This window comes from Diadema antillarum, unplaced genomic scaffold (genome assembly GCF_040938485.1).
Source record: "Diadema antillarum isolate AM-2024a unplaced genomic scaffold, OU_Dant_1.0 seq00000674_RagTag, whole genome shotgun sequence".
In the NCBI taxonomy this organism is placed as follows: domain Eukaryota; kingdom Metazoa; phylum Echinodermata; class Echinoidea; order Diadematoida; family Diadematidae; genus Diadema; species Diadema antillarum.
The window spans coordinates 2,774,523-2,799,278 of record NW_027271580.1 but is presented as its reverse complement, the minus strand read 5'-3'; the positions used below and the strand labels follow the sequence as shown (position 1 = coordinate 2,799,278).

The following is a 24,756-nucleotide window of genomic DNA, read 5'->3' as shown; positions in this document are numbered from 1 at the left end:
TTACAAGAAATAGTCATGACCACTATGTAATCATTTTTATCGGTCCTTATAGGTAAGGACTGGTATATCCCCTAGTCTATCTCTTGTCTTACCCCGATAAACAAAACAATCCAGTCATTGTCGGCCTACTTATTCCATTCGAGCATAACAAATTACTAGCACATGATATAATATAATATAATATAATATAATATAATATAATATAATATAATATAATATAATATAATATAATATAGTATAATGTAATGTAATATAATATGATATAATATAATAATAATAATAATGATAACATTATATATATATATATATATATATATATATATATATATATATGTATATATTATGAAATCACGTTAGTTAAACTTTTACTGCTAATGGGTGCAGCCATGTTGTTATGTATACCAGTGAGTCATCTTATCTATTACTTCTGTACAGCCCTGACGAAGGTCTAAAGAAATGACCGAAAGCTTGGCAATAAACCACGTTAAACATCAAACGAAACTCATAACATGATGTCAATTGATAGCCATTACTCTAGCACATAAAATGCAAAACGTTATTGGCTACACAATCTCAGCGTTCTTTCGTAACCTCTGAAAGGTAAATAGTCATTCATTTCTGGAATTGTTCCGTGATTTTAGCTATTCCAATGCTCGTCTTTGAAACCGAGGCAATGTAATTATGTTTAATATTTGAATGCATTTGTCCATACATCAGAATTGTGTTTCGTTGATGCATTTAGGCGTTCTGCTTGTATGCTAGCGATTAGCAATTTTTTTTTCTTTAAACAAGTTTTTAATTGAAATTAGATTGAGCGCATGTAATCAGGTGCCATTGGATAAGTTTCCGAACAGAATGTTCCTGGAAAACGGATAATTTAATGATTATGAATATATTTTTTTCCTCTACAGAGGTACTTTATTCATTCTTTTCCAAAAACTATACATCGAGCGAAATTTTAAACAATTGTATGGGCAAAAAAAAAAGTTGAGTGCATTTTTTTTTCAACAAAATAAACAATAGAAAATGGATGCGATGGATACCTGTATCTACGTGTTGACAAGTATCAGATAATCTAAAATCCTTACGAGATTTATACGTGATATATATTCTTCACTTTCGGGCATATGCATTCCTTGAAAATGCTCGATTAGATATCAAGACGTCTACACAAGATGGCATTGAAGGAGATAGTCGTCTCGGATTCTGCCGTGCACCAAATAAAGATGATAATCAAAAGTTTGAATTGACAGCTTGCTTTAATTCTCAGGGCATGATATAATTTTGACAACCCGATTCGAAATTGCGGTTCTTGTTGTCGTACAAAATATTCAGATGAGCCTGAATACGATACGATGAAAATCATCTCTCGTTTGACACACATTTCCGACAAAATTAGGGCAATTTTGATCGAACTGTGATTCTATCAGGCTCTCCGAAATCATGCCCTCCCCCAACTCTGCCAAACAAAATTCTTAAGCTTTTTTCAAATTGAATTACGACAAAAGAGGGAAAGGAGATGGGTAAGATGTGGATTTATCAATCCGTTTCATTAGCCTGCTGTCAATTTGACAAAACTCACCGAAGTTCTCCGAACGGGAGACGATATTGAGATCTTGATCTTACCGTTTGCAACCCTGGATATTTTCTACTCTGATTCGGTATAAAAATACGTACACAGGCTTCTGGACTTGGCAAGGTTATAATTATAAGAGCTTAACCGACTGACTCGCATGACAATTGCACGAAGAGAACGATTCTTTGATACTATTTTGATGTAAAAGGTTATTTATAAAATCTTTAACCCTACGATCCTGACATTTCAATTAAAAAAGTTTCGATCTACTTCCGAAATTTTAATAACTACCGCTCCTCTTCTCCGATGTCTCAAGGAAGTCCAAGCATCTTTTTTACTTGTTTTGATTTGCTTGTTATACCTTTGTTCTTCATGATTGACAGCATCGTATTTTAACGAAGATACAACTATGTTATCACCAATTCATTACTGTTAATCTGCCAACATGAAGTCACCCGACGACAGAAGATGAGTGTGTATGGCAAATACATTGTTTTTTATTATAAGTGTCGAACGTAGGTTTGTCAACACAATAGATTCTGTTGTCATCGTTTCTGTTAGTAACAGAATCACTCGTGTTCAAATCACATTGTAACGTCATCAATGATCTCATCATTTAGGTATATTGCCCATGTTGAAAATATTACCAAGCAAGTTGTTTCCATGAAACGTGTCTCCTTTTTTAAACAATAGGCTACACGGTACACTGCGGTTCCCGAACCCTCTGCGTGCCGCATCAATTACCTGTCCATAGGTTTGTGTGTGTGAAATTCGTGCACATGTGACTCACTGGCACTGAAGGGGTTTACTATTCCAGTCATATATACTTCTGCATGTACATTTCAGTTACTGTCAAACTACAAATGAAGATCTCAATTTCTCAAATATCAATAAATTGTTCATCTTCAGACAAGTCAATATATATTTTTTATCAGCTTCCGTTTTTCAGATCAACCATATACGATCTCCACAATATTCTAAGTAATCTTCTATTCCCATCTATGCAGTTTTGGCTGTTCGTCTAAATTTGCTAAACATTTTGTGCATAATATGCACAAAATGTTATTATGATACAGATTTCAAATATCAAGCATTTTCTATCACTTTGATGGAGCTCGTTTCCTACTTCATTTGCGAAACATAAAACAATACTTCATGGGAATGATATCTTACGTACAGTATCACTGGTCTTTGCTCAAGACTGCGTTAAGGTGGAAAGGAACCGAAGTAAGCATTTACCATCTCAGCAATCACGATGACTGGCTGAATGAATATGCTAAGGTGATAAGAACTTAGAAGGAGGAATACACAGGTTACCAACCTGACATGCCTGAGAAGAGGTTCTCCTTTAAATTTGGTGGTGTTTTTTTTTGTGGTTTTTTATTTTTATTTATTTTGACACAAATGGATTTCCTTTAGTGTGTTTAGGATTCGATCGCGATCAATACAAAATGATTATTTTTAACAATCCATGAAAACATGCACACTTTTCCACAGATAACGATGGATGGAAAAACGCGTTCGCGTTACTTTGGTGACTTTGACGATGGTAGTGGCACATTTAAAGTGAAAAGGCAAACATATTATATTGTATATGTGTCTCTTAAAAAAAGGAGCGAGTTGGCTTTTTTTTTTTCAGGTAAAACGCTCACAAACCGCGTGGAAATATAGGAGCGAAAAATAACTTGCGTCCCATATCAAACAGCCACACTGTCACGTCAGCCGACACGTGTGTGCGCCACCTTGCATCCACATCTCCTGATGGCAGTGGCGGAATCAAATTTTCTCCGGGCAGCAGACCACCTTACAAAATGTGTCAAATTTGCCTACGAGAATGAAAAATTTAACCCGCTTCCATGACAAATTAGGTGGCTGTGATAATTTGAGCTGACATTTAGCGGATTGAGCCGGAACTTTCTGGCCCACATGTACGCGGTCTGGTTCGGATTTTGTTTTTGTTCTTAACTGACAGAACAAATCGTTTTGCCCTCCCGTGGCAGTGGATGGACACTCGGCGACTTCTTTAACGATTCTCGTTGCGTGTCGACAAGCGGTTGGCGTGAGGTCAGACCATGTCACGTGACAGAAGGTCTTATTTATGGCAGTGCACTGATTTTAAAGGAGGTCGTAAGTATATGGTAAGATTTAAGAAGCAAAATAGGGTCTTTGAACAAAATATGAAGATCATTGCAATCTTTATCTCTATATATAGGTCATTTTATTCGTTATCTTTTATCCTTCTCATATGTGTCATAATTGATCTTTATACTTACTCATTTCTGAGAAGCTTTCAGTAAACATGCAATGTGGTTTAGCGCTAAAAGTTATGATTATCTCACCATTTTTACATATTGTAGGTCATATCAACTACAGCAATGAGGAAAAGAGCATCTTGAATGCGTACTTATGTTTCGTATGTAGCTGATCTAGCTATGTGAACAATGCCAAAGCTGTGTAGCATTAGCCACTAGCTGCACTGTTTCCGACACTTGGGTGTTTACATCCTTAGGTTTCGTGAACATAAGGTATTGTTTGGGCTGACGCCAAACTTTGCGTGAAGACAGAATGTCATTGTCATTTTGACTCGCACCCAGTACTTAACCCGCTACCCGTGACACTACGGAGACCAGTGAACTATTTGTTTCAGCACATGTCATAATGACCATTCGACGCCACCTTATACTCTGCCCTGCCTACTTTCATCCCGCGTTTTTCACTGGTCTAGCTGATCACAGCTGCGCTCGCTCTAATAGAATAATTACATTTACTTGCCCCTAACCTGATAACGTGTCCAAGTCAATTGAATTAGACCCTCCTAGGGCAAGAGAAAATATACATTCATCGTCGCCTGCAATGGTAAAACCCTCCAAAAATATAACAGAGCAAGGAGACGCCCGTCAACTTCAAGGAGAAGAGAAGGTCTTTGATAGTATAAATATTATCAAGATGCTATATATCAAAATATTATTTGCACATCCTCACAAAATGCTTAGTGTACATTTCTTTGTTTGTTTGGGTATGAATGCTTCAATATATAGCCATTGATTAAACATAGTTCATTTAAATCATAACACTTGTTTCTATCGTAGTTACGATAATGATAATTAGTGGCGGTCTTGCCAGGGGTTGGCCCTTCAGGGTTTGGCACTTATTTCCAACCAGAGGGCTCTCTCCTCTCTCTCTCTTTCCCATGTTATATGCATGCTTGTGTGTGAGCGTGCACACACACACACACACACACACACACACACACATATATATATATATATACATATACATATACACACTCTAAAAACACAAATGTTGAATTAGCATTTAAAAGGGCCGAGGAGTGACAACATTTTCAAAGTGTTGGTTTTCCTGCTAGATTCAACATTTAAAATGTTATTTTAAAAGTTGGATGCAACACTTCAAAAATGCTGTCACTCCTCGGCCCTTTTAAATGTTGATTCAACATTTGCGTTTATATATATATATATATATATATATATATATATATATATATATATACATATATATATGTGTGTGTGTGTGTGTGTGTGTGTGTGTGTGCTTGTGTGTGTATATATATATATATATAACATGTATGTATTTGCTTACGTCATGGCATGCGAATACCTATTTAAGTGACGCAATATGCGAAAAGAATGAATTTCTCAGATAGAATATAGATACTGTAATGATATGGTCCATTGGAAATATTGCTGGATAAACTTGATTTAAAATTGAAATGAAGCACCTGGATAGAACATTCTTCATTTTGGCTCGTTTAATGGAAGGGAACGAAGAGCCAGATTTGGCGTGGTTTTGTTATGTTTAGCGATATATTCACAAACCATTGAATAATCCGTGAGAGTGTAACAACATTTACATTTATAATGGAACCCCTGAGACCAATCGTAAAGTAATCAAATTTGCATCGCACATGCAGAAAGGGGGCTCTTGCTACAGTCGCCACTTTGCATCGAGATATGGGCTATCTTGTTTGTTGATTCTCGTGTATTTAAATTTCTTAAAGGGACGGAATTATGAGATGGGGAAACACGGAATGATCAAAACCAACCATTATGTGTATAATGATTCGATTTGAAGACACTGTAACATCTCGTAGCCACAAGGAAGCAACATTGCGCGAAATTATATTTGACAGTCACGGTTTGTTGCTGATTACCATAAATTTATTGTACACTACTTGGATTTGGTCAATCATGATTTCAGAGAGAAAGAGAGAGTAGATAGAAAGATAAACTTATAGAGAGAGAGAGTAGATCGAAATATATACTTATAGAGAGAGTAAAGATATACAAATACAAAGAGAAAGAGTTGATAGAAAGATAATACTCTTACATAGAGAAAGAGTATATAGATAGAAAGATATACTTATATATACATATTATATAATGCGCCTTTTGGAAGCAAGCTCTTCATATATATATATATATATATATATATATATATATATATAGAGAGAGAGAGAGAGAGAGAGAGAGAGAGAGCGGAGAGACGGAGTGACGATAACGACATCGTTGAATTTTGCTACTGAAATAACGATTCTCGATGAAAAGAAAATGATTATTAAGTTTTACATTATGCATTTGAATATCTGTATCTACTTCAGAGCAAATATAATTCAAATGAATTACAGAATCACAAAATAAAGGAAAAAAAGATTAAGCATAACAAAATGAATACATAAGATATTACATATCGAATGTGACAAAAATGCCTTGCAAGTTAATCATACATTTTCAATTCAAATTTCGAACCTCCATTTTTGAAGATGAGTGGCCAAGTTTACCTTTCGTTTTGGAAATCCTATATTCTATTTCTTCATTAGCTTTTAAAGTAAGCACGTAAAATATTCCAAAATAGGGGTTTTATTCTGGAATTCATAGACATATAAATGTGAAATATCTAATGAGATGAGTACCTAGAGAACGCATCAGAATGTTTTCTTTCTTTAATAAGGACACACGGATCACTTTGTTAGCTTTTATCTTGTCATTGGTTGTGAATCACATCGCATCACATCCACGCGGATAACTGAAAAGAAAATCATGAAAACATGAATATGCAATGCTGAAGTTTCCTAAATCAATGGTAGCACGCATCATTTGATTACACTTCGACAACAAAAGCTTTACGCGACGAAATCTCGCGCGCGAATTTGCCAGGACTCTCCATTTCCGACCAAGCACAAAACATGGCAAGGATGGTGCTAATCGTCAACCTACTCATCGCTCATCAAATCATGCGCGTCTAATGTCGATAATTTCTCAACTGTTTATGGAATCTAACACCGCTAAAAAGAAATCTATTTGGCGAGCGGCGAGGCGGTGAGTTCCCCTCACTTCTCCCCGATCCGTTCCCCCTAGTGGGACGTGCCGATTGCGGCCTCTAGCTCAGTGAAATGCATCAAGCCAATTAGCGGTCCCCGCGCTTGAGTACCGCGAGATGCATCCGACGGCGACTTGTATTTCAAACCATTTTGCGATTGGATATCTCTTCCACCCTTCTAATGACCTAGCTCTTTCCCTATCAAGTATGGCTCTCTAATCTCGTTTGTAGGAAAACAATCAATGTGTATTTACTAGATCGTAAAATGCAATTATTTTGTGCGCCGGGGAATTGCGCGCACGTGTCGTTGATGGTAGAAAAGGGGGCCTCTTGTTTCATGGCTTTTCATCTGATTTTTCTTTCCTTACACAGAATCGACAATCCACTTTGGTTGTTGTTATTTGACGGAAACTCCCCAAATGCATTAGCCAGGGACCTCTAACGAGTTACTAGATCCATGCATTAACTAATAATTGTAATTGTCAGCCTGAGTGAGGAGATGATTTAGCAACTCGTAGGGAATTATCTTATAGTCGGACCCAAAAAAATACACATGATACTTATTCCTATACGGAGAAAGTAACTTCTGTGTAACATGGTCAAGGAATTGCTACAATTATTTTTTTTTACCAGTAAAATCTTAGACACAATGTGAATATAAGCCAGTTCAAGAATAACTTAAATCCCACTTATCACAAAGTGCATATTAAATGATGATAATTCTATATACTTAGTAAATCTTTTTTTTAATGAGATGTCTTGCTCATGTATAACGATTCTTGTGGACTTAATAGCCTGTCTCATAAAAGTGATTTTTTTTTTTCTTTTTCGCGGGGGGGGGGGGTGTCAGGGGGCCTTTTTTATTTCAGATTGAATTAACTTGTGTCACACTAGAAAGGGTACAAAACATTGTTTTGCCATTACAGGGACCAGTGTTCTTACAAAATAACCCTATTTCTGTTATTGTGTTCATCAACGGCATCCATTCCATTTGAGTCTATAAGGCTGGCTCAACGCCTTTACGCACACTCACGATCACACACACACACACACACACACACACACACACACACACACACACACATACTTACACACACACATATCCCTGTCCAATGCACCTTATGACCCCGAAAAAATCACTCAGTATTTGGAAAATATTAAGGATAAATAGGATAAAGCCTAATCTAATTTGCATGTGAGGCTGCGACTCATATCGCCACTGTTTCGAGAACTATCTGAAATTTTAGATGTCATAACTTCTTCATGATTATGGCCGAACGAATCTTAATGTAATTTTGTCATTCTGCCAGTTTGTTATGATTAGTTTATCTATGTAGTCGACACGTAGGACAAAGGGAATGCTGCTTTGATGATTCAAAAGGACTGATAAAAAAGTTACCGTTATGGCCACAATATCAATTAAAGAGAGAAAAACAAGAAAAGGAAAACAAAAGATAATCAGCATACGAAAATTAGAGACCATTAATAAAGATATTAACATCTTAAATCATTCGCAGTATAGAAAGCTCAATGACGGCATTTTTAAGACATTTTTATAGGGTTTTTTTTCGAAAATATATCAAGCTGTTTGACTATACGTAATGCTACCCAAAATGACACTGTACAACGACGTATACAAAATCAATTAAAACAAGACTCCTAGAATAAATAACACACTGCCTACCAAGAGCCACTGCCGTTAAGAAATTATGCAAAGTCCTAAGGAGAAACATAAATGAAGAATCGTTACTATAAACAGACAACCGCCTCGAAGAGAAACTGCTCAATTTTTCACGTCACTATCGCTCCACTATGGAGTACGTGTATATATATCACCGGTAGTTGTTTTTCAGGTTTGTTTGTTGTTGTTTTTTGTTTCGGCGATACCTTTACATCTGAGATTTACATTGCATCCGATAGCAGGACACTAAGGGATAATTACTAAACATTTACTCTCGACAAGATCAATGTTACTGCAAAAGCTGCCATTGTTTAGTTTAGGAACTCTTTTTTTTTTTCCTCTCCTTTCTCGCTTGCGTTCCGTCACGATATCATTCCGCGGGTGTCATAAAGAACAGATGTTTTCTACTTTGCAACCTGGCAAATGTTTAAACAACATTTTTGTTTCAGTTATTCCGTTGATGTTTGAATGTTATAACATTGATAAAATTGTAATTATTATATCATGGTTGTGAGCACTACCGCTGTTAACCAACATTGCTTTTACTCTTAAAGGAAATCAAAATCCAAAATATAAATGTGTATTTAGTGAAAGAAGCAATAATAGTAAAACACATCAGTGAAAATTTGAGGAAAATCGAACTATCGATTTAAAGGTTATGAATTTTTACCGTTGGTTTATAGGTACCGTCATCGCTGAATAACGAGACTGCTATAGTGCATGACATCATATATGGACAACAATTTGAAGATTTTTTTTTAATCCACATTTTTTCCCACTTTTCTGGCATAGTAAATGAGCACTTGACATACCTCTTTCAGAAAACAGGATTACTAATACAGTATACTACTCTTACATAATTATGTCAGTGACAAATCGATGGAACGTGTACTTTTCATTTAAAAAAATGAGATTTTGTGGAATTCTCCTCTTTTCTTCATATACTTGTCCATACATGGCGTCATAAACTGTATTGTAATCTTCTTATCCAGCGATGACGGCACCGAAACTATAAAAATTCATAACGTTTTACTAGTAATCGATTGTCCTATTTTCTTCAAACTTTCACTGATGTGTTCTACTAATATTGCTGCTTTCACTCAATCCACATTCATATTTTGGTTTGGTTAAAGTGTTATTACATCCATGATAAATAGTTCTCTCAACCCTATAATATCACTCTGGGGTTTGTTTTTTTAAGTTAGTAAATCCCCAGAATATTTACTCGTCTAATTTTGTTTTTTGAGGCGAAGTCATGATGATCTGTCCTCTTTAATTACAGTTTGTGTGTACGAGGATAAAGGAATACAAACAGCTTGAATTCTTGTTCGTGGATTACTTTGGTTCTTATTGGACTGGATGTCATGATTGATATTAATCTATCAGAGTGAACGCCATGGTAGCATTTACAATACAACACATAGTTTGTGCAATACACTGAAGTTATTTGAGGTGAACACTCGTGTCCCGCTATACGGCTGCTGGGAAATCCCCTCGTAAATTTCACGTTAAAAAAGGTGTTTTTATAGTCTTACCTGAACTCGAGCCTCCGTGAGATTTATTCTCAGTGCCAAATCTTCGCGGGTGAATACATCAGGATAGTGAGTCTTCGCAAATGCAGTCTCCAGTTCTTCAAGCTGTTAAAAAAAAAAAAAAAAAAAAAAAAAAAATGGTGACTAATCAGAAATTTGCATACCGGTAGTCATTTTTGTAAGAATTCAGTGCATATAATGGACAGTGAATTCAATACTGTACCACGCAAAATGACATTGACTAGACTTGTTTGATTTTTTTTCACAGTCCATCTTTTAACGTTTATTGAATGCAAACTATGGTATCTTAAGAGTGAAATCCTTTATTGTCCGAGAAGCAGTATTTCTTCTCCCCATCTCTCTCTCTCTCTTTCTCTGCTCTTTCTTTCTTTCTTTCTCTGTTCCTCTTGAAAGGACTGTTGGCTCTGTTTAAGCAAATTGCTTAACTTTAGTTACTCACCAAACCAAGTGATTATGATAGCAGCAACATTCATAAGGCTGTCTGGAAGAGTGTCATACGAAATGATATAGTAAAGTTGTATATCTTCGCTACTTAACGTGGACGTCTCCAAGTTAAAGCAATGATTGTAGACATTAAATTGATTACACTAAAAAAAAGAAATAAGAAAAACTGGATATTGTGTTTTTCTTTTTTTAATCGGATTTTAAAAGGCATTCGTAGGCTGTTTTGGTTAAGAAATGTGAAATGTTAATAATTTTGTCCGGTTGACAATCATTCGAAAGTATGGGATTGTCAAAGTTCAAACATGAAAAGAAATACTTCAAGGAGCACACAGTTGAGAGACTGCTATACCTGCTGGACTGTGAAAGTGGTCCTGTTTCTTCTCTGTTTCCTCCTTGCAAATGTTTCGTCCAGCTCCCCTCCGTATGTCAGCTCTGAATCTATAAAAATGACAAGAGGAAATTAGGGTATAATGATCATAATAATAACCGTTTCAACATAGTCTTACAATCTCTCATCAAAGTACACTGTCATTTAGACTCTTACTAAATCTTTACGTCCGTTTTCATCGACTAAGTCATATAATCGCTTTATTCTAGAAATGTCTTTAGGTCTGTAGACAATGGACCTATGTCTACTAATGTCTTATTTCATAGCATTACTTGCAAAGCTTTAGATCTCAAACTCAGAACCAGTCTATTACCAATAGATATGGGAAAGTTCTGGTCCACGACACAACCAGATACTTGAAATAATCCGGGTGTCAAAACATGACTTGCTGGATTCGCGCAATCAAGAAGAAGGCGCAGTATAATATACGCTTTAAGACTGCCAGAAATAGAATGGTATCAGTTATGACTATGAGATAACAAAGCGTTTGGCATGGCTGCTGTCAAAAACTCAAGTTTCAAATTCAAACTTCAAGTATTCAAAGCGTACGATCAAATGGAATTATTGGTTTCTGAAGATGAAGATTCCTGAAAACTTGAAGACTAACGTATTTTGCTTATTAACTTCATCCTTTATTAATGGAGGGAAGGTACTTTCCAGCAGCGGACTGTTTGGCAGGTGGTTGTATGGGTCCAAAAGTAGCCGCTTTTCTAGACCATCCCAAACGCTAACCTTAAGACGAAATTGGCGTATTTTCTTCTCCCTGTGACGACCATTTGCGTCAATGTCAGCGCGTTTGTTGGTTCAACTGAACCATGATCCGTCCAGTCTTCGCTTGTAAGTCTTCCAACAGAAAAAAAGAACCAAAAATTCCTATTTAATTATGCGATTGCAAATTCAGTTAAAAACATGTCTGCGATTCCTCCTCTGACGCTGAGATCCGTCGCCTCTTTACCCTATTTTCGCTGACACCTTTAAAGGAAGCGAAGGAAATACCTCCCGGAAGTCGCCAGAAGTAATAACTTGCACCTCTCCTTTTCCCGGCTCCTTTCCTTGCGCGCTTTGTCACAAGCGTCGTCTGTCAGATGAGGAGGGAAAATTGTTGCAAAATTCCTAACCGCGGGCAAGGCTCGAAAACTGTACAAATTCGTCTGGTTTTTAATCGAATAGCAATGTTTAGAAAGCTGTGCGGGCACGCTGGGAATCTTTTATCCGATTTCCCAGCTAGCTGTCAGACCGTGAATTCGCGTTAAAAAAAGCATTGAAACATTTTCATCACAATTATTCACATTTTGCACAAGGTCCTGCTCAATCTGTTACTTCTTTATTGCGACAAGAAAATATACGCTCTCATTTTGAAGAAACAATTTTATCAGATTTTGCTGATCAGTCTATCTGTCCACTCAACAAGAAGGGCAAATAGGATGGATTCGATGCCAAAGTTTTGAAAACTTGTCAAAATAATGTTAACAAGTTTTCATTATCATGATGATATTAGCTTATCAGCAATCTATCCCTTCGGTATACTCGTAAGTATACGATGATATAAATCCAACGTAAGATGAAGTGGCATGACTGATGACAGAAGAGTCACAAAGACGTCACATAACCGTCATAATCATAATATAATGTAGACACATCTTGACATCTTGTGAAGTTGTATTAAGCAAAATGAATATCCCTGTCATCGTATTTAAACTAATCAATGTCTTCAAACCACTATTATTATGTTCCCGTTGCTAATGGTGTTCTTCATATCTGTATCATCATAACTACATGAAGATAAAATTTAGCGGCAGCATCAGATAAACGTTTGAGTCCATTTTCTGTCGATCCTGACTGTCAACACGTAGATTATTTCATCATCCATTACAAGAGGAAAAGGGAAGTATCAACGTATATAGCTATGTGGCGAAAATAACTGATATTGATTTGGGATATCAAAAAACAAATTAGCTGTACACCTGTTTGGATACAGCAATATCTAATTCGAAGGACTATAAGTTCGGTCTATCGCTGTGGTGTCTTGTGTCTTTGTAAGTAATTCTCCCTGGAAGTTATTCATTATTGTTTATTTATGATTGTTTGTGTAAAGTTGACGAGCCTGTAGATTCTTAGTTCTTCTGTCAGCCAAGTATTAACACAGTTTAGAGTGCCTTTTGTGAGCTATGTGAAGGTGTCATAATGTTTTATAGTTTGAGAAAAGAAGTAGAAATCACATTGATTCACCGGCCCTTCACTCTTTAGCAACGAAACACCATGGTCGGTACGCTGAGATGGGGTCTCGGCGGTATTCACCGCAGTGAGTATAACAAACAGTAACCAAATCATCATCGGCATGATTGAACGCAATGTGGCACTGTGTTTGGGTCAGCCATTGTTATAAACAAGGCCAAGGTAGTGAGCAGGAAGACGGCTTGGTGTTATGGCGGGAACTACTCAAAGCGCCAGTGTGTCATACGTCTAATCTACCCGCTAAATGACCTGATAATTACCGATTATGCCCCTTACTTCCCATTAGGAACGTCCTGATAGAATTAGACGCATGCGAGCGAGAAGGTAGAGTGGAAAATATCCACCCAGACTTGATTCATTTCTCTCATCTCGACTTGCCTCTTTCTTTCAGCGCTGATACAAAAGACCTTCATTTAAGAAATTAAATCTAGCGAGAAAACCATAATGACAGCCGCATTAGCCCAGCGATTTACTCTCCGCTCGCTCCAACGTGACGCCGGGTACTAAATATTGCACGAAGCGCGCGCGCCCCTCGCGCTCTTGCCGTAATTGCATTAGGGGGCAAATGGGGAGATGGATAATTTTGTAATTGAATTATTCATAACCCGTCGATCGAGCCTTGAGATTTCGCTTTTCTTCTCTTCTCCATGAATAATATACGGTCCAATGGCTGCATCCCTCATCTAACGCGCTCTCCAACTCTCTCTAACTCCTTCTCTCTCTCCCCATCTCCCCTCCAATCTCTCGCTTTGTCATTCCGTTGTCTCCTATCGTTCATTCACGGACAATCTTGCACACCTTATTGCACCGATCTAGACCACCTCCCCTCTTTTTTACCCCCTTCACGTCTCACTTTCAGTATCTCTCATTTTTGTTGTCTTTCGGACAATCTGTCCATCTCTTGTACAAAGTCGACCTCATTCCCTGAAGTTGTCAATCTGTGCCCTTCCCATAAAGGCTTATGTTGAGTACCCCCCATTGATTAGAATGGAATTCTGAACTTCTCTGCATTATTCCTGTTGATGACGCATATCTTCAAAACGCAATTCTTTAAACTCATTTCGATTGTCTTATAATGGTACCATCAAATATATATCTGGCATTTCTGTGCTCAATGAAAAATTATTGAATAAGAACAGGTTTTTTTTTTTCTCAAATCGCCATTTTTCATATATTATAGGCGTTCTTAATAATTCTGTTTATATAATTTTATACATACATTGAATTTCCTCAGAAATCAAGACGAACTGTCGACTACAACGTCAACAGGAGATGAAAATAATCCGGTGGTATTCTTCGTGATGATAAAATCCCCATCTATTTTGAAATCGCAATAAAAGTGATAATAAGTAACACATAGCATGTTTCCATCTATACCAGTCAATTCTTTTAAGGACTCTATGTGAAATTTGGATCCAAGGAAGGGAATGGGGCTGTATGCTATCTATATTTGCGTGTTTCCTTTCACTTTGAGTTTTCTACTTGCTTTACTTCCGTCTACATGAGTGGTTGGCTCTAACTTGAAATCCATTTCCGTTTCTCGTCCTCATTTTTGTGATACTCTCGCTATACTTTTTCCTCTCTGCTGTTTGATATTTCGTACTTTATCCTTCTACTTGTAACCTCCATGCTGAAACAACCACGTGCCATACGGCAGCATCATACAGATCGCCCTTAACTCAAATTTAACAAAACTATTATTGTCTCGAAGCATCGATGAGAATCAGGACTGCGGCCGCAGGAAAAAAAAAATGACTTACTCGGCAAAGGTAACGATGTCTATCATTGATTATCAACGTCGTTTGGTGTCGGTTATCATATTTCTAGCTTATTCGAAGGAAATGGGGGAAACTTGAAAAAGGTAGCAACTTGGCGTCCATTTGATCAATGCTATTCTTGTGTCACTTGGAACTGCAGGTGAATTACTGTGAAAATCTCGAGCAACTATCAAGGAGTCTTAAACAGAGCCCCCGCCCCCCCCAAAAAAAAACAACAACAACAACAACAAAACAACAAAACAACAAAACAACAAAACAAAACAAAACAAAACAAAAACATAAGACGCAACATGGACTCTCAATGCTCGCAAGAGTGTGATGCTACAGGACGATAACAATCACTGACTCAAGATTACCACAGTGTAACTCATGCATCATGGAGAGCTTGGGTTGCTCAATGACTGTCACCAAGATATTCATCTCTCATTCCTTGGGATGGGGAGGGGGGGGGGGGTAACTAACTCTAATACCACTTCAAGGTGTATGATTATAACCTCTGCCGCTATTAGATTAGTTATCGAGAAGAGATTCAGGCCTCCATTACATACACATTATGATCTTGCTGGACTCGCTACAGTGGTGATGCGGGCGTGTCTGCATAAATCTACCTTGCAGTCTGAATTATAGGTCTTTGGTTTCAATCAAAACAATATCATTCACTTTTCACTTTTTGAGGAACACGACGGGACTTGATGCTGGTGCAATTATTGCTTGATTTTGATATCAGACGTTTGAATAGACAACGATCGTTCGTTTATCTACTGACTAGCTTGAAACAGATTACTATCATAGCCCAACCCGGCGCAGGTTACAACGATAGGAAGAAATTAAATATGCCTCAGTTACGACAATGATTCCAATTTTCATATCCAGTGTGTCAACACGCCGTGACCATCTGACAATAACAATTTCAACTCAGAGAAATATCATTGTCGTGGTTGAAATGAACAACAACCACACTTTCATGGTGTTATAGTTATGACAGATGCAAGACTCAATGATACTCCGGATGGTATGTGTATGCATATCGTATCAAAACACTGTTACATTGGACTTGAAATTTCACTCTTACGTAGCATCTCCTTCAGTTCAGAAATTGACATATTTTTCTGAAGTTAGGACGACAGATATTATGACAAGAGCATAAGAAAATAATGAAATATCATAGAAGAGTTATTAATTTCGCCACCTGTCGTTTTGGTATTTTATAGAATCAAATCCCCAGGTAGATCACCATAATTACAGAACCACTCCAGGTTAACGAGGAAGGCGTTTGAGAACATTAACAAACTGTAATTGTAATTTGATATTAGCATAACACTGTATATTAACTAATAATGTTTGACTTATCTATAATCTATTGTGGTCTGATTTGATGTCAGTATTGTCTGGGGCAAATTATTTTTTAACAGCGTCCCATTTTTTTTTTTTGTAAACACAACAACAAACTGTCATTAATGTAATGCGGTTTCTGAAATGGAAGAAAAGTTTTACACAATATTGCTTTCCCCTAGCTGGCACACTGATAGTTTTTAAAACAATGATAAAACACTGGAATACAATTGACATCGTAAAAAAGATCGAATAGAAGTATAACACCAAAAAACAACAGCAACAATACATGCTAAAAATAGATGAATACACAAAATGATACGAGACTGACATATACAGAAATCAACATAGACGAATTGAATTATTCTTTTAAAAAATAGAAACATACTATAACTGTGTAATTACTGTAATAGCGTACTGTAAGTAAAAACTAAGTTTGAATTATGATAAAAAGTGTTGGTGAAACAAAAAATGAATTAAAACTAAGAAAAATACACTAAACAGTGAAAAATGTGAAAACGATTAAGTAATCATCATTATGTCATTATAATAAGTATTTGATGAAAAGATACAGCTCAACTGACGGCATAATTTTTCAAGAGAGGGGCAAGTTTGCAAGAACAGCGGCAAAGTGTTGAGCACTTCCCTGGTAAGAAAAGCATGTATGTTCGCATGTATTCTGTCCGTGGCGTATAGGTACCATTATACACAATTTGAAGCATTAACAAAACTAATTTTCGTCAACCTAATGCGTTTTCTTAAATGAATTACAAGTTTTAAATAATATTGCTTTTCCCTACCTGACACACTGATGCAGTGCACTCGTAAAATGTTTCAGGATTATACTTTACAGATTAAGTACTCCACCTCTATAGTTAGCATTGATTTTTTACACGAAAAAGACTAGAGAAATAAAGTTCCGTGCATGCTAAGTTGTCTGCATTTAAGCAGAACGCATGGAGTATGAAATATATACGTATAGCCTTGGCTGTCGACATCTGCAAATATAAAAACATTCTGATAAATAGTAATAAAAGCAAAAACTTATACATATTTAAAAAAAATAATAACATTTTATTTCAAAAGTTGCACATAATCAAGCATGCCAAATTGAATTTCAGATATACATGTACAATGATATTTTCATAAAGAAAAAAAAAGTTCGCAGCATCATTTTATTATATGCTTGGATGCTACTTCTCATCCATCTTGATTAAATGACAGTGGGTATACAGGCAAGAAAACATTTCATTCAATGTGTAAAAGCCCGAGCCTGCATCATTCTGTGACTCGTTAGCCAAGTGCGTAATAACAAACAAAATGGGGCCGTGAAGGAGCGACTCAAGTCGACAACAAGCAGACGATAAGGGCCAGGCCACATTGGTGTGTGTCACTACGCGAGTGCTGGATGTGTTAACCAGGTTCACGAGAACGAAATATGAGCGCAAATTGGAATAGATTGTTTAAATTCTATTGATATTGGCTTGAATTTAAACCCCATCTCTCTTGGTAAAAGCTGGCAAATTAAGAACACGAGATAGACAACATTTATTTTATCAGCCAATCGCAGGAAGCACCCGGCCCGGCTACCCAACACTTTAACAAAATTTCACCGAAATACGATTTTCACTTAAATTTGCTAATAGCGTCTCTTTTCGACAAGAAAATGTGCCCCTTTGCTGAAACCGGAGTTCTATTAGATTAATGGCACCGCGCAAGGAAAAATTCGGTTAGCGCCTTTTCCCTGAGAACAATTTGAGTGCTTTGAGAATTACGAGTATAGGCGTCAGCCAATTTGGGAATAGTGAGTTAATACGACGATAATGCACCACGCTAATGATAGCAGAGCGATACTTAAATAACACATTAAATTAGGTTTGAAGAGAAGGGTGCGGTATAATTTCATCATTTGTGGTAATTTGGGCAGAGAGCGTCAAATTCAAACTTCAGCGCGGCCAAAGTATAGCCACTTACCATAAGAGTCCCCGTCCCTGATAACCCACTCTGCCGATCTACACCGGCGGTGATACAGATCAGATTCATGTGCAAGTTGCAGTTACTTTATATATCTTCGACACGTATCATTTCTCTCGTCTTAGACCTTCCAACTTCACCGACCCCCCCCCCAATCCTACTGAATACATACACATACGCAGAGAAAGAGGGGGAGAGGGAGAGAGAGAGTCGCACATGCACCCATAAACAGAAACGAAATTAATCGTTCTTCATAATATTGTTTATATAATCAATGTTGTTTTTTTAACATTCTGAAATGTCATTCTGGCATTTTTTTTAATATTGTGAACACAAATATTCTGTTTTGGAAATTTTTATACGAATGTAGGCTACGTTATATCTGATCAAAATTAAGCACACTTAAATTATTTTATTGCGGCATAACACACATTATTCAAGATATAGTAAGCACGCTCAGTAGTTTTTATTCAACAAAAAAGCAAGAAAACATTAAAATATTTTTCTAAGATAGCTACTATCACCTTTTCTTCACTACTACGCAGGAACATCGGATGTAAGAAGGATTACACCTTCAACTGTCCACTCAACTTCGCTTTTGACAAAATAATGCAGGCAGACTTTGCAATCAAATTTCTCAATTTTAACAACCACGTTAAACACACATTCCAATTCACGGCTTTATCAGACTGCTGTGACTTAACCATGTAAAGGAACAACAGCTTGCGTCTAATGATACAGATTGTGCCAAAATACGATATGAGGTTCAAGGGAGATTGAGTGATAGAGATGGTGAAAACTAGTCACCGATGACACAAGTGTTTGTTTGTTTTTTAATGATTCCAGGTATCACGTGTTCACATCAGACATGTCAGAGAACATAGAAGATTCTGCACTCAAACAGAACAGAATATAATTACACTTATATCAAAAGCAACCAATGCAGCTTTAACATAAACATGGTATTGATCAAAAAATGAGCAGATCAAAACATACCCTACACAAACAAACACACACACACACACACACACACACAAACACACACACACACACACACACACACATATATATATATATATATATATATATATATATATATATATAATATCAATGATCAAATAAGTAGTGCCAACGCATCAGTAAGATCCATATCTTCGAAATCAAATCCTATGACAAAACTTGATGTCGTTTAGTCACACGCTGAATGTTTAAGATACATCTCTTGATCAATCAACATAAGTCATGACGAACATGGAAAAAAGAGACGTATGTCACATGAGCAAATCGTGCAGTAACGGCCCAATTCACTGTTTATAGGTCTTCCCGCGTGTGAACGTGTTCGACAAGAACGATTTTGAGTCCGCCGCCATTTTTTTCATGATATTTTCTATAGCAGCTGCTAAAATATGCCCATAGAAACATACAATTGCAATTCGACAAACCTATTGCATTTTTGTCGATGTGCTTGGAATCTGACTCGGAACATTTCAATTTTTTTTTTTTTTTTTTTATTATCTTTTTTTGGGGGGGGGTCCTCAACTCCCTGCAGGATATCTAATAGAAGTATAGATACAAACACACAGTCTGACCTTGACATTTTCAGATTTACATGGTTATGATCTTGCTGCATGCGCTGTTTTTGTGTGTGTGTGTGTGTGTTTTTTTTTTTTTTTTTTTTTGGTCTTATCACCTACATTCATGATTTGCGCTATTAATGACAATTTGTTGATATCATCTTTGCAACCCTTCCTCTAATGATATCATGACTATCAGTCACAAGGAGCACCAACAATAACAAAACAACGTCAAATTCAAGTAGAAAGAAGATATACAATTCAACTTCAACGTTTCCCTTGAAATGTCTTCAACTCAGTGTTTCATAATATTTAGACAAACTGGCTAGAATTAAATCTGAGGTGTCACAACCAAATGAGCTTTCGCGCCTTGCATTATGAACCACACTATTAAAGGCTAACGGAAGATCCGATCATGAACCATTATTTTACTGCATACACAGCGAAATGATCAGTTTATGATGTATCAGACGTAAGCCCGGCAACTTAATAGAATAGATAATGAAATTATGTATTAGCGATAGAAATTTGTCATATTCTTTCTATTTTTTGCAAAGTGACAGACTTATTTCTCAATTTTCGCGACAGTTCGAAAGAAGAAGCATAAAATCCTAAAATCCCACGGAAAAAAAATAAAATCCCAGGTTGTTACTTTACCATAATCCATATCTATACCCGTATATATACCCTAACACGACATATATCTTATTTGCGCTCCTTTCATATAGGATACAGAATTAGAGGATAACTAACAATGTAGAAATGAATATGGATGTGGTATTAATAAGCAGAACACAAGTTTTCTTTTCTGTTTCCTTAAGACCGCGTGAATATGACCGCGGGCTCCCATGCATGCACGAGACCCGAGACCCAGCCCGGCAGATTATAGCTCCCTTTAGAAAGACGCTTTATCCTCATTTTTTTTTTTTCGGAGGAAACTCAAAGCCGTCGGTACCGTGTGAAGGAGAGTCACAACCTATGCGCGTGAAAGAACCCACTTCAATTCTCTAGTTTTAAAATAAAGAACAAGAAATAGGAATAAATCCTGGTAATGTTGCCAAACTCGCAGGTGATGAAGCTTACAGTCACTCATTTTCTCTTCTTGCTGCCCTGGCAGACTAGGGTATTGCCAAAGAATCTTTAATGATAAAATTGTCACCATCGCCATGGAAAACCGTTGAGAAGTAAACTAGTATCTATAAGCACATAATTTCTCAACAAGTAGACCTACTACTGATTTTTTATACAATATCACAGCCCCTATCTATCATAACAATATTGGTAATGCAGTAAACGCTATTTTGCAATCAAATGTATTATCAGGTCTAAGATAAATAAAAAATCTCGATAAAGAATCTTTGAATAGCCACTATTCTTTACAATTTTCAGTGATTTTAAAAACATTTTGATTTTTTTCTTCACTTTTAAAAGGTAAAGGGAGCAAGTTTAATATATACGTATGCCTTAAATGTTTAAAGGGATAGTACAGTATTGGTGGAGATGAGAATTGGGCTTTTAAATTTTTGCGAGATACCAAGAAAACACTTATGATATAGTACAGAGCATACCATTTTAAGAGGAATTCAAAGTTTATTTAATGAAAATCGGGTTTGGAATTACTGAAACATCCAAAAACAAAGTAAAACAAAGCGATCGTTACAAAGTGTGGGTCCCACACTTTATTAGAATCGCTCTTTTTGGATATCTCAGCCATTTCAAAACCAATTTTTATCAAATAAACGTCGAATTCCTCAGAGAATTACATGCTCTTTCATATTTCATATGAGATTTCTCATTACCTCACCTAAAAATGTTAGAAACCTGAAATTAGGTCTCAACCAGAACTGTACGATCCCTTTAATGGATTCAGTGGGTCCTAACGATTATAAACCTCGCTTTGTTATTAATGAATGCAGTTGTACAATTTATTTTGTCTTTATAATAAACCAGTGTTGGTCAAACGTCCACTTTGAGGAAAATAAAACTAAATCATTATTCGTTTAGTCTTAGCTTGCCACGAGAAAGATGGCACGTCCGTACCGACTATAATTAAGACTCTTGAAAATGAACCATAATTCTAATTTGGCAACACTGACACGTGGAGGTAATGACTTTTTTATAATTTGGAAAAACTTGACAATCTTTAGTCATAGATCACATCCTAATTAGATAAATTATCCTGTGGTCCAGTCATTTAATGAAACTTAAGTTTTTGATGAAGACTGCAGAGCTCAACTTTTTGGTATAAAGTTGGTTTGTAATACAGTAACACAATTTACTAATCTGCAAATCGGGGGCGCAGTATATAGCTATGATAAAGTATGATACGAGGTGTTATACGCTATATAAGCGCTGTTAAACGTTATCATAGATTATGTAGGGTTTATCATTACTGTAAAGGAGACACGTTTGATACTTCAGCGATAGCTGTAAGTAAACTTTAAGTATACAAGTGTTAGGTGCAAAGGTAACATATATGTGAGCTTTTCCGCGGGGTAGTACTGTAGCGATAGGCGAAAGGTCAAATATTTCTTCTTTCAAAATTTATGTGATGACTAAATTTACAATGAAAATACAAAAAACTTCATGTCGATATTTAAGCAAGTTAGCGAACAAGTTTTGACGAGTATGAGAAAACAAGATGCGGTTAACAAATGGGACATAAATCCTTGTAAAGGAAATGATGTGTCGACTAAAGGCGCATAGAGTTGAAGATGATACGTGGCTATCCCTCCCACTCGATTGTGTCTCTCTAACACACATACACACACACACACACACACACACTCACACACACACTACAATATCTTGATGAGATACAGTAGTCAAATGTCATTAAATTTTGTAGGACACAACGCTGAAACGGCTACAAACTAAAACGAGTTAAATATTCATGAGGAGACTGCAAACTATATCAAGCCCTGCTTTTTAGCAGTCCCCTCCATTTCCAACAATTTAGATTGGGCATTTGTCATAAAAGTCACAACATCTATTGTATCTAAGTTCACAGTATTTTACGTATTGCAGTGTATTGATATTTTTTTTTTCAATGTCTTATTACAATATTGCATTTTCATCGGAAATGAAATAAATGAAATGAAATAAACAATGACGAAAAGCAACCTCGATAATTGTGGCTCAGATGGAAGTCTTTCCTCATTGTGAGTGTGCGTTTGTGTGCTTAACTTATTTCAGTGAAATTCAAGAGATTAAACATGATTTTAACTGACATGGGAATATTTCTGCGAATGACGGACTGGTTGGGGAACAGGAAACCAGAATCATGGAATTATCCCATCGGTTGTCGCCATGGTTGGGCTCTCAGTTTTTGAGTGAGTTATAGAAAGACAGCAAAATATATGGGAAGAATAATCTCACACACCTACAGCCCGCTATTCACGTTGTGTATAACATAAAAACCCTTCACAAAACCCTTCACATGCATGCACAACGAAATGCAGAATGGTTGCACGTACTAAAAAAGCATGTATAAGATGCATCGGGATGAATATTATGATGAAGATGTGTGCCACGTTTCATCCTCATAGGTGTATCAAGACATAATACGATGTATTTGTACGTACTGCTAAACTACTTCACGAATGACAAGAAAACTAAACGGACATCAAAAGCGAAGATCTTGCCATAATGTAATAACGAAACCTGGGAACTAAAGACTCCGGGTGATTATTACAATAGGCTGCACGATGCCACGCATTGTATTATCATGATGCAGTCGTGGATACAACCGTGCGCAATCTCAACAACCCTGATAAAATAACCCTGATCTTTTTTTTTCCATTATTTTGCTTCATTAATCGGGAGAATGCATACAGGGATATCGCTAATTTCCGATTGTCACGACATATAGGTTGTGACAAAATCTAGAAACGAAATGACAGAAGTGCAAGAGAGAGAATAAAAACAACAAGAAGAAGAACTTACACGGTGATTCTTCACACGAGTGCGGACACACTGCACTGCCACCTAGGTGGGCAGGGGCGGCCGGGCTGGCATTGTGGTGAATGGTGGAACACTGGTAGCAGTACATGATGACGAGATTGACTTATACGCTTATAATTCTTATCAGAGTTTTGCTTATTTAAACTTTTTCCCCTTTGTATGGCGATGACCAAAGTTGCGATATCGTTGTTTTGTTGGTAGGACGACTGGATCTAGTCTGGAGGGCTCTTAGTTTTCTGAAAATGATCATGAACACAGAAAAAGACAAAGCGACAGCTGAAAATAGAAATTTTGACACTGTGGCATTGAATGTGTATTTATGATCACAAAATCATCGGTTTATTTTTTTCTTAGTAATCATAGTGTTGATACAATGCGAGCTTTATCAAAATGTTCTCGATCAATCTTGGCAAACTTTTTTTTTTCAAAATACTCCTAAATTATGTATTTCATGTTCTGTTCTGTTCTGTTCTGATTATATAGTTCGCAGTATTTTTTTTTTGGGGGGGAGGGAGGGGCGCTAATTAGACTCATGCATTTTGGCTATCCTAATGCAAGTATTCATATAGATGTCACTTGTTAATCGGCTCTTTGATAATAGCAATGTATGTCGAGTTGAAGAAGCTGTAACGTGTGGTACCCGGCCCTTATATCATTGAGCTTATTGCACTCATGTTATTCTTTAGTTTATCAAAGCTATCCTTCTAAAATAGTTTTTTTTTTCACAACAGGCCAAAAAAGACATTTCTGATGATGCGGTGAGTTTCTTCATTTACATACATGCCTTCACTGGATACATCGTCACCCTACGGCGGCAGGTATTAGTTGAGGAAGTAACACTATAATACGAAAGTACTTCAAAAATACATATTATATGGTTATACTCACGGCAGAAGAAAATCAGTACGGGACATTCCAAAT

General features: G+C 36.6%; 1 protein-coding gene across 1 annotated transcript in view; it reads right to left on the bottom strand.

The window, feature by feature from the left end:
• LOC139736967 (uncharacterized) overlaps positions 1-23,923 on the bottom strand; it is a 29,409-nt gene extending 5,486 nt beyond the window's left edge. Inside the window, exons 1-3 of the mRNA XM_071647641.1 lie at positions 23,818-23,923; positions 10,941-11,029; positions 10,130-10,231 (exon numbers count right to left, since the gene is read on the bottom strand). Of these exons, the coding sequence (XP_071503742.1) occupies positions 10,130-10,231; positions 10,941-11,029; positions 23,818-23,923 (297 nt within the window). The remainder of the gene's footprint in view (positions 1-10,129; positions 10,232-10,940; positions 11,030-23,817) is intronic.
• Between the last annotated feature and the right edge of the window lie 833 nt (positions 23,924-24,756).